The sequence below is a fragment of the Cetorhinus maximus genome, chromosome 2, assembly GCF_964194155.1.
Source record: "Cetorhinus maximus chromosome 2, sCetMax3.hap1.1, whole genome shotgun sequence".
Lineage (NCBI taxonomy): Eukaryota > Metazoa > Chordata > Chondrichthyes > Lamniformes > Cetorhinidae > Cetorhinus > Cetorhinus maximus.
Window position 1 is genome coordinate 38,119,696 of NC_135880.1, and position 17,043 is coordinate 38,136,738.

Sequence of the window (17,043 nt, forward strand, 5' to 3'; positions counted from 1 at the left end):
TTCTCCAAACCTTCTTTGTAAAGGCACATTCCAGAAGGAGGTGAACAATGGTCTCTTCCCCACCACAGCCACCTCAAGGGCAACGTGCAGAGGGGGTGAGACTCCTGGTGTGTAGGAAGGATCTGACGGGGAGGGCCATTTTCACCACCAGCCAAGCTACATCAGCCTGTTGAATTGCAACCACTCTGGCTTGTGCAGGTCCCAATGCCCAAGGAATCTAAAGTTCTCCCTCCTATACCATCTTGGCAGTCACACATTTAACTGTACTATTTATGTACACTCTGTTTTCTGTTTTCATTTAAGGCAATATTTCATCCTGGTGTCATGTCTACAGCTGCAGAAATGTCTGTCTGTCTGTTCCCCTAACTATTGAATCTCCTTATCGCTATTGCATTCCTCACTTTCCTTCTCTACAAGAAGTGTCCTGGAGTTCCTAAATGGTACAAGATATGCATTCCATGGGACTATGGTGTCCTGCTGTGCCTCTTTATTAGACTAGGTTTAGCTGAAATACACTGAAGACTTATTAAAGACTTTTTAAAAATAAAACTCACCAGCCGCTCACCAATCAGCATCTTCCCTTGTGTTTCATTTTTAATATTTTTTTTACCTCACTCCCTGATGTGCTCTACCCTCACCCTGCTGCTCTGCCCTTGAAGCCCTTTAGACCTATGCTCTTTACCTCTAGGCTCTGATTGAGGTCTACTCTTTCTGACTCATTCTACAGTGGTTCCAGTTGAAATTCTACCCCATCTATGATCACAGATACCTGTGAAATTCAGTGTTACTCTGATCACTACTGACAGTGCTTCATGAGATTCATCCTCTCCAATATGTACTGCCACTTGCATGTGCTTGACATTTCTCTTCAGGACTGAATCACTTTATTTCAAAGTTTTTCTGGTGCTTTGATCCATTTTGCCCTTTGCCTCATCCTTCATTTTAAGAAAAGTCCCCTTTTCTTCTTTTCAAATGTCAAGGTCTGCAAGCTTCATTTTTTTTTTCTTTCTGCTTCTAAGAAAAAGGCATTGAGCCGAAAACACTAAGCATTACATTCCTCACTCCGCTGGTGATGCCTGACCTGCTTTGTGTTAACAACAGTCTCTGCTAATACGTTTCTGGTTTACTGGCCCAGGTTTGCGGTGATCATAAAATCACAAAAATTATGATGCAGCAGGTGACCATTCAGCCCTTTGCAGCTGCTAGCTCTTCAATTGAATAGACTCTTCTAATCCCAGTTATTGTTTCAGTTGGTTGAAAGAATAACAATTTTTAAAGTCAGTGACTCAAGGAATTAATGTTCATTTGCTGCTTCCCTCTACCACCCACTCAGATATGTCACTTTATATTGGACAGGCTGAAATGGGTGAAGGCTGCGAGGCTGGATGTTAGTTTCGGGGCCTGGTTAGAAATTTGGCTTTAGATTAACTTTTGAGGCTAAATTTCAGTAAACTTGATTTATTTATACATCTAGGAGGCACAAATTAGGTATGTGATGGAATACTCTCTACTTCCTGGATTAATGCAGCTCCAAAAACACAAGAAGCTCGACACCATTCAAGACATATCAGCCTGCTTGATTGGCACCCCATCCACTGCCTTCAGCCTTCACCCCTTCCCCCACCATGCACAGTGGCCACAGTGTGTACCATCTACAACTCACCAAGGCTCCTTCAACAGCACTTTCTAAACCCGTGACCTCTACCACCTAGAAGGCCTGGGGCAGCAGATGCATGGGAACATCACCACCTGCAAGTTCCCCTCCAAGTTGCATTCCATCCTGACTTGAAACTATGTCACTGTTCCTTCACTCTCCCTGGGTCAAAATCCTGGAACTCCCTTCCTAACAGCACTGTGGGTGTACCTACACTATATGGGCTGCAGCAGTTCAAGAAGGTGGCTCACCACCACTTTCTCAAGGGCAATTAGGGATGGGGAATGAATGCTGGCCCAGCCTGCGATGCCTACATCCTGTGAAAGAATAAATGAAAAAAAAATCAAGGTTGTGTAAGGATAAATCCACTGGTGATTAAAATGCTAAAATTCATTGTGTTTGTAACTTATTGTTTGGCTTATTTTGGCAGTGTTTGATGATTATCGAAAGACTTGATGTGTGGCTGTCTGGAGGGGATAAAGTATGCACTTGGAACTGTCAAGCAGAATTGCTCTGCAAAACAGCTTGCTTTAAAGATGCAGGTATTATTTCAAAATGCTGCTCTTATTCAGACATTCCCTTAATATATTTCACTTTTTATGGAAAATATGTTCCTTTCCAAGAAACTAGATTGATAAAATTTTTCTTAGCACCAATTTTCCATGGAAAATTGCAGTATAAAACCAAATTAACCTATTATTAACATACCAGTAGCAACAACTTATACAGGAGATTTAACAAATGTCGGAAGGCATTTAACAAGAGTGATATTAAAAACATTTTTGACATCTTTTGATACTCTGACCTATAAGGAGAAACCAAGAAAGATGAGCAAAAGCTTGATCAAAGAGGTAGGTTTTTAAGAGCATGTTAAATGGAGGGAGAGGTGGAGAGATTTAGGGAGAGAATCCAGAGTTTAGGACCAAGACAGCTGAAAGCATGGCTGCCAGTCGTGGAGTGATTGAAATCAGGGATGCTTAGGAGGCCTGAATTAGAGAGACCTCAGAGGCTCATATATTTGGAGGAGGCTACATAGCTCTGGAAGGGTGAGGCTATAGACAAAATTGAGAACAAGAATGAGGATTTTAAAACTTGAGGCGTTGTCAGATGGGGAGTCATCAGATGGGAAGTCAGTGAAGGTCAGCAAACACAAGACAAGGAAGCCTACAGATTACCACATACTGCCTTCCCTAGCTGGTGAATCAGTACTTAACACCACTGGGAGAAGTACTCAGGGTAGCAAAGGTATAGAGTGTACTCTGGTTGTGGGCCTTCAATATATGTCACCAAATGTGGCTTTGTAGCACCACTATTGGCTGAGTCATGAAGGACACATGTCAGACTGGCAGGTGGTGAGAGAGCCAACGAGGCAAAAAACCTACTTGACTTCCCCCTTACCAATCTACCTGTCGCAGATGTATCTGCCCATGCCAGTAATGATAGGAGTGAACACTGTATGATCCTTGTGGAGATGAGTCACATCTTGACACTGAGGACACGCTCCATTTTGTTGTGCAGCACTACCACCTTGCTAAATATCGTAGATTCAGAACAGATCTAGCAGCTCAAAATCCATGAAATGCTGTGTGCTATCGGCAGAAGTAGAATTGTATCAACCACAATGTGTGAACTCATAGTTTGGCATATCCCTCACTTTACCATTATCATCAAGCTAGGGGATCAATCCTGGTTCAATGAGGAGTGCAAGAAAGCATGCCAGGAGCAGCAGCAGGCATACCTAAAAATGAGTTGTCTACCTGGTGAAGCTACAACTCAGGACTACTTGCATGCTTAACAGTGGAAACAGCATGAAATAGATAAAGCAAAGCGATCCTACAAACAACGGATCAGATCAAAGCTATGTAGCCCTACTGCATCCAGTCGTAAATGGTGGACAGTTGAACAACTAACCTGAGGCGAAGGCTCCATGAACATGATGGGGGAGCCCAGTGTGTCAGTGCAAAAAATCAGTCTTAAAATTTTCAGCAATCTTCAGCCAGAAGTACCAAATGGATGATCCATCTGTCTCTTCCTGAGACCCCTAGCATCACAGCCGCCAGTCTCCAACCAATTTGATTCACTGCACGTGATATCAAGAAGTGGCTAAAGGTACTGGATACAGGAAATGCTATAGGCCCTGATAACATCCTGACTGAAGATTTGTGCTCCAGAACTAGCTGCGCCCCTTGCTAAACTGCTTCAGTACAGCTACAAAACTGGCATCTATCCGACAAATGCCCAAAAATGTCTTCCCCACAAAAAGCCTGAAAGGCCAGTTAACCTCAGTACATTTAAAAAGTACTTGGATATGCATGTGAAATGCTGTAATTTACAAGGTTATGGACCAAGAATTAGAAAGTGGGGTTAGGCAGGATGGTTACTTGTTGGCCGGCCCAGTCACAATGGGTCGAATGGACTCCTTCAGTGGACTTCTATGATTCTACGATTCAAATCCAGTCTGGCCAAATATCACCCCATTAGTCTACTCAATTGTCAGTAAAGCGATGGAAGGTGTCATTGACAGTGCCATCAAGTGGCACTCAATCAGTGATAGCCTGCTCGCTAATGCTCAGTTTGGGTTGTGCCAGACCTTATTGCAGCCTTGGTCTATGCTTAGGCAAAAGAGGTGAGGTGTGAATAACTGCCCTTGACGTGAAGACAGCATTTGACGAAGTGTGGCATATCAAGGAGCCCCAGCAAAATTGAAGTCAATGGGAATCGGGTGGAAACTCTCCACTGGTTGGAGTCATACCCAGCACAAAGGATGATAGTTGTGGTTGTTGGAGGTCAATCATCTCCGTCCTGGCACATCGCTGCAGAAATTCCTCAGAGTAGTTTCTTAGACCCAATCATCTTCAGCTGCTTCAATGACATTCCTTTCAACATGTTCACTAATGATTGCAGTGTTCAGTACCATTCAAGACTTTTCAGTTACTGAAGCTGTCCATGCTTGCTTGTAGCAAGACCTGGGCAACATTCAGGCTTGGGCTGGTAAGTGACATGTAACGTTTGCACCGCAAAAGTGCCAGACAATGACTATCTCCAGCAAGAATCTAACCATCCCCAGTTGATGTTCAACCACATTACAATTGCTGAACTTCTCCATCATCCACATCCTAGGAGGTGGGGTTATCATTGACCAGAAACTTAACTGGACCAGCCACATAAACACTATGGCTATCCAGTCAGAGGCTGGGACTCACCACCTGACCTCCCAAAGCCTGTCCATCATCTAAAAGGCGCAAGTCAGGACTGTGGAGGAATGCACTCCAATTGCCTCGGAGTAAAACTCCAACAACACTCGAGAAACTCAAAACCATCCAGGACAAAGCAGCTCACTTAATTGGCACCTCGTCCATCACCTTAAGGATTAACTCCCTCCATCACCGATGCACAGTGCGTACCAACTAGAAGATACATTGCAGCAACTCATAAAGCTTCCTTAGACACCACCTTCCAAGCCCATGGACCACTACCATCTAGAAGGACAAGGGCAGCAGATAGATGGGAACACCACCACCTGGGAAGTTCCCCTCCAAGTCACTCACCATCCTGACTTGGAAATAGATCAGATCCTTTATTGTCGCTGGGTCAAAATCCTGGAACTCCCTTCCTGACAGCACTGGGGTGTACCTACACCACATGGACTGCAGGGGTTCAAGAAGGCAGCTCACCACCACCTTCTCAAGGGCAACTAAGGATGGGCAATAAATGCTGGCCCAGCCAGCGAAGCCCACATCCCATGAGTGAATTAAAAAAAAGAGTGGAGTTTGTGGCGAGGACCAAAGACAATGGCTTTAGTCTTCTCAGTTTTTAATTTGGAGGAGATTTCGGCTCATCCAGTATTGGATATCGGCCAAGCAAAGATAGTTGAGGGTTCAAGGAATTGGTGAGATATGACTAATTGTTGTTCAACATACCTCTTGATGGGTTTTGGGATGATATCACTGAGGGTTAGGGTAGCACGAAGATGAGTAATAGAAAAGGATCAAGGCTAGATATTTGGGAAACTCCAGAGGTAATAGAGTGAGAGTGGGAAGAGAAGCCATTATAGGTCACCTATTCATTAGGGCTCTAGCCATTTGCTCATTTTGCAAGCTTGACGCAGAAATCGAGCGCATTAAAGATATCCTGCAGGACAGTGACTATCCAAATCAGATCATTTTTGCTGTGTATGCTACAAACTCGCAAATAGTCCAAAGGCCAACAGTTTTGGACCTGCAAAGTACTCTGTCCACCTCAAATTACCCTGGAAAGGGGAATATCTCAAAAATTTGAACAACAGGCTAAGGATGCCATTTCACGCTGCTACTATGCAGTGCCTGTGCATGTGGTATTTTTCACTAACGGGATGCTGTCATCAGCCCAAAAGACGGTCTGCCTACCACAATTGAGCAACATCGTTTGAGTTTGTGCTGGTGCAATACTAGATATGTAGGCCATATGTCTCAGTGAATCAAACAGCACGCTCCTTCAGTTGTTCGCGACATACAGAGTACAGCTGTACTCAGCTCCTGCCTGCATAACCCAAAACAAATGTCTGCTGTTAGATACGTTAGAAGCAGTTCAGAGAAGTTGTACTAAACTAATACTAGTTTGGATTGGGCAGATTGCCTTATGAGGGAAGATTGGACAGACTGGGCTTGTATCCACTGAAGTTTAGAAGAGTAAGAGGTGACTTTATTGAAACATATAGGATCCTGAGGGGTTTTGATAGGGTGGATGTGGAGAGGATGTTTCCTTTTGTGGGAGAATCTAGAAGTAGGGGTTACTGTTTGAAAATAAGGGGTTAACATATGAGGAACGTTTGAGGACTCTGGGTCTATACTCGATGGAGTTCAGAAGGATGAGGGGGGATTTGATTGAAACTTATAGAATACTGAAAGGCCTGGATAGAGTGGACGTGGGGAAGATGTTTCCATTAGTAGGAGAGACTAGGACCTGAGGGCACAGCCTGAGAGTAAAGGGAAGACCTTTTAGAACAGAGATGAGGAGAAAGTTCTTTAGCTAGAGAGTGGTGAATCTATGGAATTCATTGCCACAGAAGGCTGTGGAGGCCAGGTCATTGAGTGTATTTAAGACCGAGATAGATAGGTTCTTGATTGGTATGGGGATCAAAGACGGGAGAATGGGGTTGAGAAACTTAGCAGCCATGATTGAATGGCGGAGCAGGCTCGATGGGCCGAATGGCCTAATTTCTGCTCCTATGTCTTATGGTCTTATGGACAGGGATGAGGAGAATTTTTTTCTCAGGGTAGTGAGTCTTTGGAACTTCCTTCCTCAAAAGGTGGTGGAGCAGAACTTTGAATATTTTTAAGGCAGAGGTTGATAAATTCTTAATAAATAAGGGGGTGAAAGGGATGTTATAATCAGATCAGCCATGATCTTATTGAATGGTGGAGCAAGCTTGAGGGACCTATCTCAGTGTAAAAATTACCCTTAAGTTGTTTGTTTTGAGGATTTGCTTCTGTACTTTTTGCTTTTTATAGTGCATGTTACTTTCTGTACCCCAAAAAAAGCATCACATCAAACTAACATGCACCTCCAGCTGCTCCTGATTTGTATGTTTGTATGTTCAGTGAATGGGCAACACTTGCTAAGCAATTCTGAGGTCCTAATAGCTACAGTAACAACCAATTTAAGGTAATAGTTGAGCTTTTGACGTGATTCATTTATGCCTGCTAGAAACAACATACATTCTTATGCGGGAATCTGTTCCCTGCAAACAAAAGGAATATGTTCAAGCCTTGTGCCTGTTTTGAATTAGTTGGGAACTTGGGCAGCCTATAGTACCCTGTTGCTTTTTCAATGGCAATGTGTCAGCAAAAGATTTGCCAACCAATCGACACCCTTCTCTTCTGTAGTATAAATTGTTGTTTGAAATTTGACACTTGTATTGGTCCTGATGAGTGAAAGACAAAAAAACCGGCAACATACCCCTCTTTTCAGCAATATTTAAGCTCTGTACCACTAAGCGACTCATTGATATATCTGCTACCGAGCACACTTAAAGGTAACTCTTAATGCTTGTTTTGTATTTTTTAAACAGATGTAAGTTCAATGATAGAACTACCAAAAAACAACATTGCTGCAGTGGTCAGGAAGGATGTAGGTAAGATTTTTACTGAAGCTGCACAAGTACATTCATACCTAATTTTTAAAAAAATCAAAAGAGGGAACAAACTATCAATTGTGTTTTTATTTAACATCCTAATTTGATAACTATCCATATTAATTCAAAGTTGTTTTACTATGGCACTCAGTTATGTTTTTGCTATGTTGCATTTTTAAAATGGATCTAAAGACTTGTTTAGATTATTTAATATTACTGTACTTTGCTATTTTCAGTTATTTTCAAGCTGATACCATTGCCGTCAGAATCTCAGACTTGGGAAATCATTGAGATGAGAAGACTGTCGAATCATGAAGATGATATTAGAGCACTAATCACTATAAATGGTAAATTTATTTTAATTTACTTGGGCTTACCTGGGTTGGTTGCATTGATGATTCATTCTACAGCTGGAGGTGCATGTTAGTTTGATGCGATGCTTTTCTTGGGGTACAGAAAGAAACCCAGAACCATGCACAGTAAAAAGTACAGAGGCAAATCCTCAAAACAACTTGAGGGTAATTTTTACACTGGGATCGGGGGAACCAAGGCTGTACTGAGGTCAGGAGGCAAGTGATCCTGGCAGAACCCCAACTGAGCATTGGCTATTTACAGTGGAAGGAAAGGATGGATAAAGAATGTCAAGGCTCACATTGGAGCCTGAGAGGCAGTAGCAAAGGGTGCATCTGCAAAAGCCATGTTTGGCTAGTGAAGTTGTTGCTGCATGTATTGTTTCAAGACGTTTTACCTTGATTGTCACTTAAGGGCATCCTACTCCTAGGAGAGTGGTGCTCCATGCTTGGATGCACAGCCAGGCTGAACACAGAACTTGGACGTGGTTGCAGGAGAAAACTGAGATCTTGCTACTTAAGACTAACCAATGGTACTATCTACAGGTGACAGAAGCTGGAAAATGTAGTCTGTCAAAGTGATTCACATTTATTGCTTGCGTGTGTTGAATATTTGATAGTTTTCCAGATATTTCCATTTTCATTGCCCATGTCGTTGCTCACATATACCTAACCCCTTTCGTTTTGGGGAATGCTCCATTTGAAGATGCATTTTATGCTGCTCAGTTGGAAAGAAGATGTGTTGAACATTGTGTTATCAGTCAGCCTTTTGATGCAAATGTGGCCCGTAGAGTACCTGATGGTGCTAGGTGGGTCCGAGCTGGCATGAAATGTGAGGGCATTGTTGATGCTGGTGAACCTGTGAACCTGGTAGCGCCTTCCCAATATTGCAGGCTTATCATGGTGCCCTTTCTGTTTTTGATAAGGAACAGGGACATTTATTCTCTATAATTGCTAAGTAGGTGTGCAAGGATTGCAAAATAGCCTGGTGCCTGTTGATCTTGCTGACATGTTTTCTTCCATCTTCTAGACTTGTACAACCTCTGCTATAAAATTGAGCTGCTTTAAAAGCCAGCTTATCTGACAGTACAAATAAAAATGTCTGCCAAATTCATCCCCAAAAATGAAGTTATAAAAAGTCTGGAAATATAAAAACAAATTGCTTGCCAAAAGCACTGTTCTAGAAAACCAATTAAAAAAATCTTTACAAGGCTATTTAAGAGGTTGTGTTAGTTTAGCTTCTGTTGTGGCAATTCAAAATTAGTGTACAGAGGAATAAGTTGAAGAAACAGAAAGTAGTCTGTATTTTTAATATTTTGGATCAAATTTTAGGAGGGGGTGGGGGGAAGCTTTCAGCCCTCTTCCTTCCCCAGCCCCTGAATCACCATCTTCACTCATGTCCTCTCTGATCTTGCCACAAGACTCAACTCCTGCCCCCAGCCCCATTCTGAATATGCTGCTAGCCATTCAACTTCCATTCCTGGCTCCCATGCTAGTTTTTATTATAAATTCCGTTCTCTCAGGCACTCTCAAAATAGCTATCATCACTGCTCCTTAAAAAAAAATCAGTAAGTCCTTTGTCTTTTTATACTATCCCCCAAATCTTGTACCACTTGTTGCCTCTTAAATCCGTGGCTCTCTTATCTGCATCTCCTTGTTTGAACCTCTCCAGCCAGGTTTCTGTCCTAGCTACAGCAGCAAAATGGCCCTAACTAATATTACAAATGTGACTGTGATCACAGCCAGTTATCCCTTCTCTTCCTCCTAGCCCTATTGCTTGATCATGCCTTCCTCCATCAATAACTTTCTTCCATTTCCCATCTCGGGATTAGTATTTGGTTACATTCTTCATGATCCTACCCAGAGGATTCCCAGCACTGTCTTCTTTTCCCACCTTCTGCTGTTACCTCTGGAGCATCTGTATTGACAGCTCCCTTATCTACACTATACCACTTTGTGACATCAACTGCAGACATTCAGTCAGCTTGCACTTTTACACTGAGATACTGCTCTAATTCACCGCCTCCCCTCCACTTCCACTGTTTCTGTTTCAGAGTGCTTGTCTGATATCCAGTCTCAGGTGAGCCACAATTTTCTCCATTTAAACATTGGGAAGGCTGAAGTCTTTGGCCCCTGGCACAAACTCCACAGGTGAATCACAGATTTCATCCCTCGTTCCAGCCACAGTCACAAGCTGAACCAGACTATTCACAACCTCAGCATTAAATTAAACCCTAAGATGAGCTACTGATTTCACATCCTCTCTATCACAAAGACCGCTTACACCTACCTCCCATAACGTTGTCCGTCTCTGCCCTTAACGAACTTCATTTCCTGCTACAACGCTTCTTATCTCCACATTTGACTATTCTAATGTTCTTCTGGTTACCCCTTCACCTTTCCCAGAGAACTGCTGGATGCTTAGTCGTTGAGTATATTCAAGAGAGAGATCACTAGATTTTTCGATACCAAGGGAATTGAGGGATGTCGGGATAGCGTGGGAGGTTGAGTTGAGATAAAATATCAACCATGATCTTGCTGAATAGAGTACTACTTGCCCCTATTTCTTGTGTTCTGTCTTGAACTTCAACTCACCTGAAACGATGCTGCCTGGATCCTATCTTACACGAAGTCCCGGTCAACCATTACCCCTTTCCTCATTGACCTATATTGGTTTGTAGCCCCTCATACCTTAAATTTAAAACCCCATCCTCTAGATCTGCCGCACTTTACTCTGTGAGAACCTCCCTTTGCTAGAACTTTAGTTGCTCTGACTCTGGCCTCTTATATCATTCATCCCTATAAGAAGATGATTTCAGTACCATGGAAAACTGGCTTGATAGTGTGTCTTTGTACTTATCTATATTTTAGGTGGCTTGAATCATGGCCACCTTCTTTGGAAAAGTATTAATTTCATAAAAATTAATCAAGTGCTTTTGAGGGAATTGGATTTGACCAAGACCTGTATTGATTTCTGATGGTAGCCTGAAGAAAGATTTTGAAATTTTTGAGAAGTAGTTTTCATCTCCTGAATCTCGGGAGGAGACTACAATTAGTTGCTGCCGTGCTGCTGCTGATTTCTGTTGTTGCCTTGTTGCTGATTTTAGTAGCAGGATCCAAGGATTTGTAGGATTCTTATTAAGATCATGGGTTTTCAGAAGAATTCAACCTTGGTACAATGAAGAGTGCAGGAGGGCATGCCAGGAGCAGCACCAGGCATACCTAAAAGTGAGGTGTCATCCTAGTGAAGCTACAACACAGGACTATTTGCATGCCAAACAGCGTAAGCAGCATGCGATAGAGAGCTAAGCGATTCTACAACTAATGGATAAGATCTAAGCTCTGCCACATCCAGTCATGAATGGTGGTGCACAATTAAACAACTAGCTGGAAGAGGAGGCTCCACAAATATCCCCATCCTCAACGAGAGGGGAAGCCCAGCACATCAGTGCAAAAGACATGGCTTAAGCATTTGCAACCATCTTCAGCTAGATGTGCCGTGGGAGTGTTCCATCTTGGCCTCAAGCTGAGGTCCTCAGCATTACAGATGCTAGCCTTCAGCCAATTTGATTCACTCCACGTGATATCAAGAAACGGCTGAACGCATTAGATGCTGCTAAGGCTATGGGCCCTGACAATATTCTGGCATAGTACTGAAGACTTGTGCTTCAGAACTAGCCACGTGCCTAGCCAAACTGTTCCAGTGCAGCTACGGCACTGGCATCTACTTGACAATGTAGAAAATTGCCGAGGTATGTCCTGTACACAAAAAACTGTACAAATTCAACCCGGTTAATTACCGCCCCATCAGTCTACTCTCGATTATCACCAAAGTAATGGAAGGTGTCATTGACATTGCTACGAAGTGGCACTTACTCAGCAATAACCTGCTCACTGACGCTCTCTTTGGGTTCTGTCAGGGCCACTCAGCTCCTGATCTCATTACAGCCTTGATCCACACATGGACAAATGAGCTGCAATCAAGGTGAGGTGAGAGTGACTGCCCTTGACATCAAGGCAACATTTGACCGGGTGTGGCATCAAGGAGCCCTAGCAAAACTCAAGTCAATGAGAATCCGGGGAAAATTCTCCTGGTTGGAGTCATACATAGAAAAAAGGAAGGTCGTTGTTGGAGATCAATCATCTCAGTCCTGAGGCATTGCTGCAGTAGTGTTCTAGGCTCAACCATCCTCAGCTGTTTCATCAATGATCTTCCCTCCATCATAAGGTCAGAAGTGGGGATGTTCACTGATGATTGCCCAATATTCAGCACTATTCATGACTCCTCAGATACTGAAGCAGTCTGTGTCCAAATGCAGCAAAACCTGGAAAACATTCAGGCTTGGGCTGATAAGTGCAAAGTAATATTCATGCCACACAAGTGCCAGGCAATGACCATCTTCAGCAAGATAGAATCTAACCATCACCCCTTGACATTCAATGGCATTACTATTACTGAATCCCCCACTAACAACATTCTGCAGGTTACCCTTGACCAGAAACTGAACTGGACCAGCCATATAAATACTGTGGCTACAAGAGCAGAACAAAGGCTAGGAATCCTGCGCAGAGTGACCCCCATCCTGACTCCCCAAAGCCTGTCCACCATCTGCAACTCACAAGTCAGGAGTGTGATGGAATACTCTCCACTTTCCTGGATGAGTGCAGCTTCAAAAACACTTGAAGTTTGACCACTTCTAAGCAAATCAGCTCGCTAGATTGGCACCCCATCCACGACCTTAAACATTCGCTCCCTCTTCCACTTATGCACAGTGTGTACCATCCACAAGATGCACTGCAGCAACTCGCCAAGGCTCCTTTGACAGCACCTTCAAAACCTGTGACCTTTCCCACCTAGAAAGCTTAGGATTGCCGACACATGGGAACACCGCAACCTGCAAGTTCCACTCCAAGCCACACACCATCTTGGAGCTAAATCGTGATTCCTTCACTGTCATTGGGTCAAAATCCTGGAGCTCCCTTCCTAACAGCACTGTGGGTTTACATGGACTGCAGCAGTTCAAGGAAGGAGCTCATCACCACCTTCTCAGGGCAGTTAGGGATGGACAATAAATGCTGGCCTAGCCAGCGATGCCCGTATCCCATGAAAGAATAAAAAGCTCTGCAGGCATGATTTTATTTAAGCTGCTTGCCTGAAATAAGCTCATTACGTAGAGTAGTCAAACTACTGTGATGCCAAGTTATTTTGTTTTTGTTGGTTTCACTGGAATCTTCCCAAAATGAATATGTTTTCATGAATAGATTATACATTTGCAACTGGATCCCACATTGGTGAGTTAATCATTTGGGACAGCCTGGATTGGTCAGTTCAAGCATCTGAATCTCAGTTCTGGAATGCTGCCCAACAGCTCGACAAACCTGCTGAAATAAAGATATCGCTGACCCCAAACCAGCATGAAACCTGCATTCATCACCTGTCTTCAGATAGGGAGGTAAAGTAAAAGTCACTGCCATTTACCTCGAAACCATGTTATAATACATAAACCTATTCTGAATATTAACTATATTTTGAAAGTTAATTGTAATGCTGATTTGACGGCATTAAGAATAAAATAGAAAAGGGCTACCTGCTGACTCTAAAGACAAGACCATCGAAAAATAGCTTGCAGTTGTTCTAGTAGTAAGTAGCTTTGTTGAGAAATATACAATTTGGGTAGCTTTTTTTCTCCCCTCCTTGACTGAAGTATAAAGGGAAGAACGTTTAAAAAAAAATTTATATGAAGCACATAAAAGTGGAAAAGCCTCAACTTTTGCCCAAATCCTTTCTCTCTCCCCGCCTCCATTTTTTTTGATGCGGATTGATGAGCTATTTTGTAATATAGATAAAATCAATCATTGCAGTTTTCCTAACTCTTCAATGTAGAGATTCCAAGCTTCTTTATGAGGATGTGCTGTTAAACTAATTAATATGTGTGGTAAATTTGTATCTCTTTTTCCTTGTAGAACATTTTTGCTGCTATTGGGACTGGAATTTACATTTACAGTCTTCAGACAAAAACAGTGATCGCATATCAGCAACTGGCACATGATTCACGTGTGTTGCACATTGCAAAGTTACCAAATAAGTATGGAACTTGATGCTGAACCTTATACTGACCTATTATGGATAGAGCAGCATTCCCTTAGATATTGCAAAGTAGAAGAGGCTAGAGGATGATTGCAAATAAATACAAAAATTGGTTTTGCTCGAACAGTTTCTGTCTACATCTAATGTATCTTCACAGTTCTCCTCTTAAAATGCACTGATATTGATTTTGGTTTATTTTAAATGATCTTGCAGTACCGCTTTGGAAAATATAGATGGTCATTGACTTGGTCTTCAGACTCGTGATTAAATTCAGTTCAGAAAAAGCCCTCCATTTCCATTTAAAGGAAAGCTATTTTGCTGTGCTTTCAGACATGGCATTTCTTTAGGCTTGCATTTCTAACATTTGCACAAATGAAGAATGCAAAAATCCTAAAGTTTTTAATATAGATTGTCATTTATTGAATCTGTGGGAAAATTTTAAACTTGAATTAGCATGTTCTTGTCATAAGTATTTAGCACACTTTGCATTGTTCATTTAAAAGTTTTGCTATAATTAAGTTCAGAAGGCCTTCTGCAACGTGCAGTAGTTGGCATTGAATGTAAGTTGAGTAACAACAAAACCAATTTTCTTTGTGCTATCAAGTATAGATGCTGGATCTCCATACTCTGAAAGTAATATCTACATTTGAATATGTTTTGCAGCCAATTGGTCTCCTGCTCTGAGGATGGCAGTGTTCGTCTTTGGGAACTGCAGGAACTTCCTCCAGCTGAGCCTGCCACATCAGGTTAGTGTAGCTTTATATTATGTGCATAGTTAGATTTAATTTAGCTGCCAAAGTGAGTAGTGATATAGGTGCAATAGATCTTGATGTGGAATCAGTTTGGGTAGAAATAAGGAATAGCAAGAGGAAGAAGTCATGGGTGGAAGAAGTCACAGGTGGAAGTCGTCTATAGGCCCCCAGAGTTGCCTCACCATAGGACAAAGTATAAATCGGGAAATAATGGAGGCAGTAAGAAGGGCGCTACAATTGTCATGGATGATTTTAATCTGCATATTGACTGGACATATCCGATTGGCAGGGGTAACATGGAAGATGAATTTGTTGAGTGCATCCGGGACTGTTTCTTAGAGCAATATGTTGTAGAACCTACCTGGGAACAGGCTATTTTAGATCTGGTAATGCATAATAAGGTAGGATTAATAAGAGATATCGTAGTTAAGGATCCTTTAGGGGGTAGTGATCACAACAAGGTAGAATTTCAAATTCAGTTTGAGGCGAGCAACTTGGGTCTCAAACCAATGTCCTCAACTTAAATAAGGGTAATTACAGAGGTATGAAGAAAGAGTTGTCTAAAGTGGGCTGGGAAAATAGACTAAGGGGAAGATCAGTGGATGAGCAGTGGCAGACATTTAAGCAGATATTTCATAACGCACAGCAAAAATTTATCCCGGTCAAAAAGAAGGACTCGAAGGATGAACCACCCGTGGCTCACAAAGCTGGTCAGGGAGAGAATCCAATCAAAAACTAAGCCATACAAAGCGGTGAAAACTAGTGGTAGGCCAACGGATTGGGAATTTTTTAGAAACCAGCAGCGGATCACTAAAAAGCTAATAGAGGGAGAAAATTGAATATGAAAGTAAATTGGCAAGAAATATAAAAATAAACAGCAAGAGCTTCTACAGGTATATAAAAAGAAAGAGTGGCTAAAGTGAGTGCGGGACCCTTGGAGGATGAGACTGGAGAATTGATTAAGGGAAATGGAAATAGATAATTTAAACCAATATTTTGCATCGATCTTCATGGTGGAGTACACTATAAACATCCCAAAGATATCAGATAAGCAATGAGCTAATGGGAGGAAAGATCTTGTAACAGTCTCTGTCATGAGGGACAAAGTATTTGACAAATTAATGGGACTAAAGGCAGACAAGTCACCAGGACCTGATGGCCTGCATCCAAGAGTTTTAAAGGAAGTGGCTGCGGAGTTAGTGGAGGCATTGGTCGAAATATTCCAGAACTCACTGGATTCCGGGAGGGTCCCAGTGGATTGGAAAACTGCTAATGTGATGCCCCTGTTCAAGAAGGGACGGAGACAAAATGCAGGAAACCATAGGCCAGTCAGCCTAACATCTGTCATTGGGAAAATGCTAGAGTCCATTATTAAGGAAGAAATAGGACATTTAGAAAAGTTTAACGCAATCAAACAGAGTCAACATGTTTTTGTGAATGGGAAATCATGTTTGAATGGAAATTGTGTTTGACAAATTTGCTAGAGTCCTTTGAGGATATAACGAGCAGTACTGATAAAGGGGAACCGGTAGATGAAGTGTATTTGGATTTCCAGGAGGCATTCAATAAGGTGTCACATAAAAGGTTATTGAACAAGAGAGGAGCTCACATTTTTGGGGGTAATGTATTAGCATGGATTGAAGATTGGTTACCACACAAGAGACTCGAGATTAACGGGTCTTTTTCAGGTTGGAAAGACGTAACTAGTGGAATGCCACAAGGATCAGCCCTAGGGCCTCAATTATTTACTATCTATATGAATGACACAGAGGAGGGGGGAAGAGTGTAATGTATGTAAATTTGCTGACGATACAAAAATAGGTGGGGGGGCATGTTGTGATGACATAAGGAATCTGCACAAGGATATGGATAAGTTTAGTGAATGGGTGAAAATTTGGCAGATGGAGTTTAATGTAGGAAAGTGTGAGGTCATGCACTTTGGCAGGAAGAATCAAAAGGCAGACTATTAATTAAATGGAGAGAGACTACAAAAAAGTGCAGCACAGAGGGATCTGGATGTTCTTGTGCATGAAACACAAAAATTTAGCATGCAGGTGCAGCAAGTGATTAGGAAGGCAAATGGAATT

At 42.2% G+C, this 17,043-nt stretch overlaps 1 protein-coding gene across 2 annotated transcripts in view; it reads left to right on the top strand.

Annotated features, from left to right (window-relative positions):
- Window positions 1–17,043, top strand: part of wdr41 (WD repeat domain 41) — a 63,121-nt gene that overhangs the window by 36,069 nt on the left and 10,009 nt on the right. For both annotated transcript variants that reach the window (XM_078563405.1, XM_078563399.1), the window contains exons 7-12: window positions 2,085–2,196; window positions 7,704–7,766; window positions 8,003–8,113; window positions 13,379–13,569; window positions 14,081–14,202; window positions 14,868–14,950. In XM_078563405.1, coding sequence (XP_078419531.1) covers window positions 2,085–2,196; window positions 7,704–7,766; window positions 8,003–8,113; window positions 13,379–13,569; window positions 14,081–14,202; window positions 14,868–14,950 — 682 coding nt within the window. The remainder of the gene's footprint in view (window positions 1–2,084; window positions 2,197–7,703; window positions 7,767–8,002; window positions 8,114–13,378; window positions 13,570–14,080; window positions 14,203–14,867; window positions 14,951–17,043) is intronic.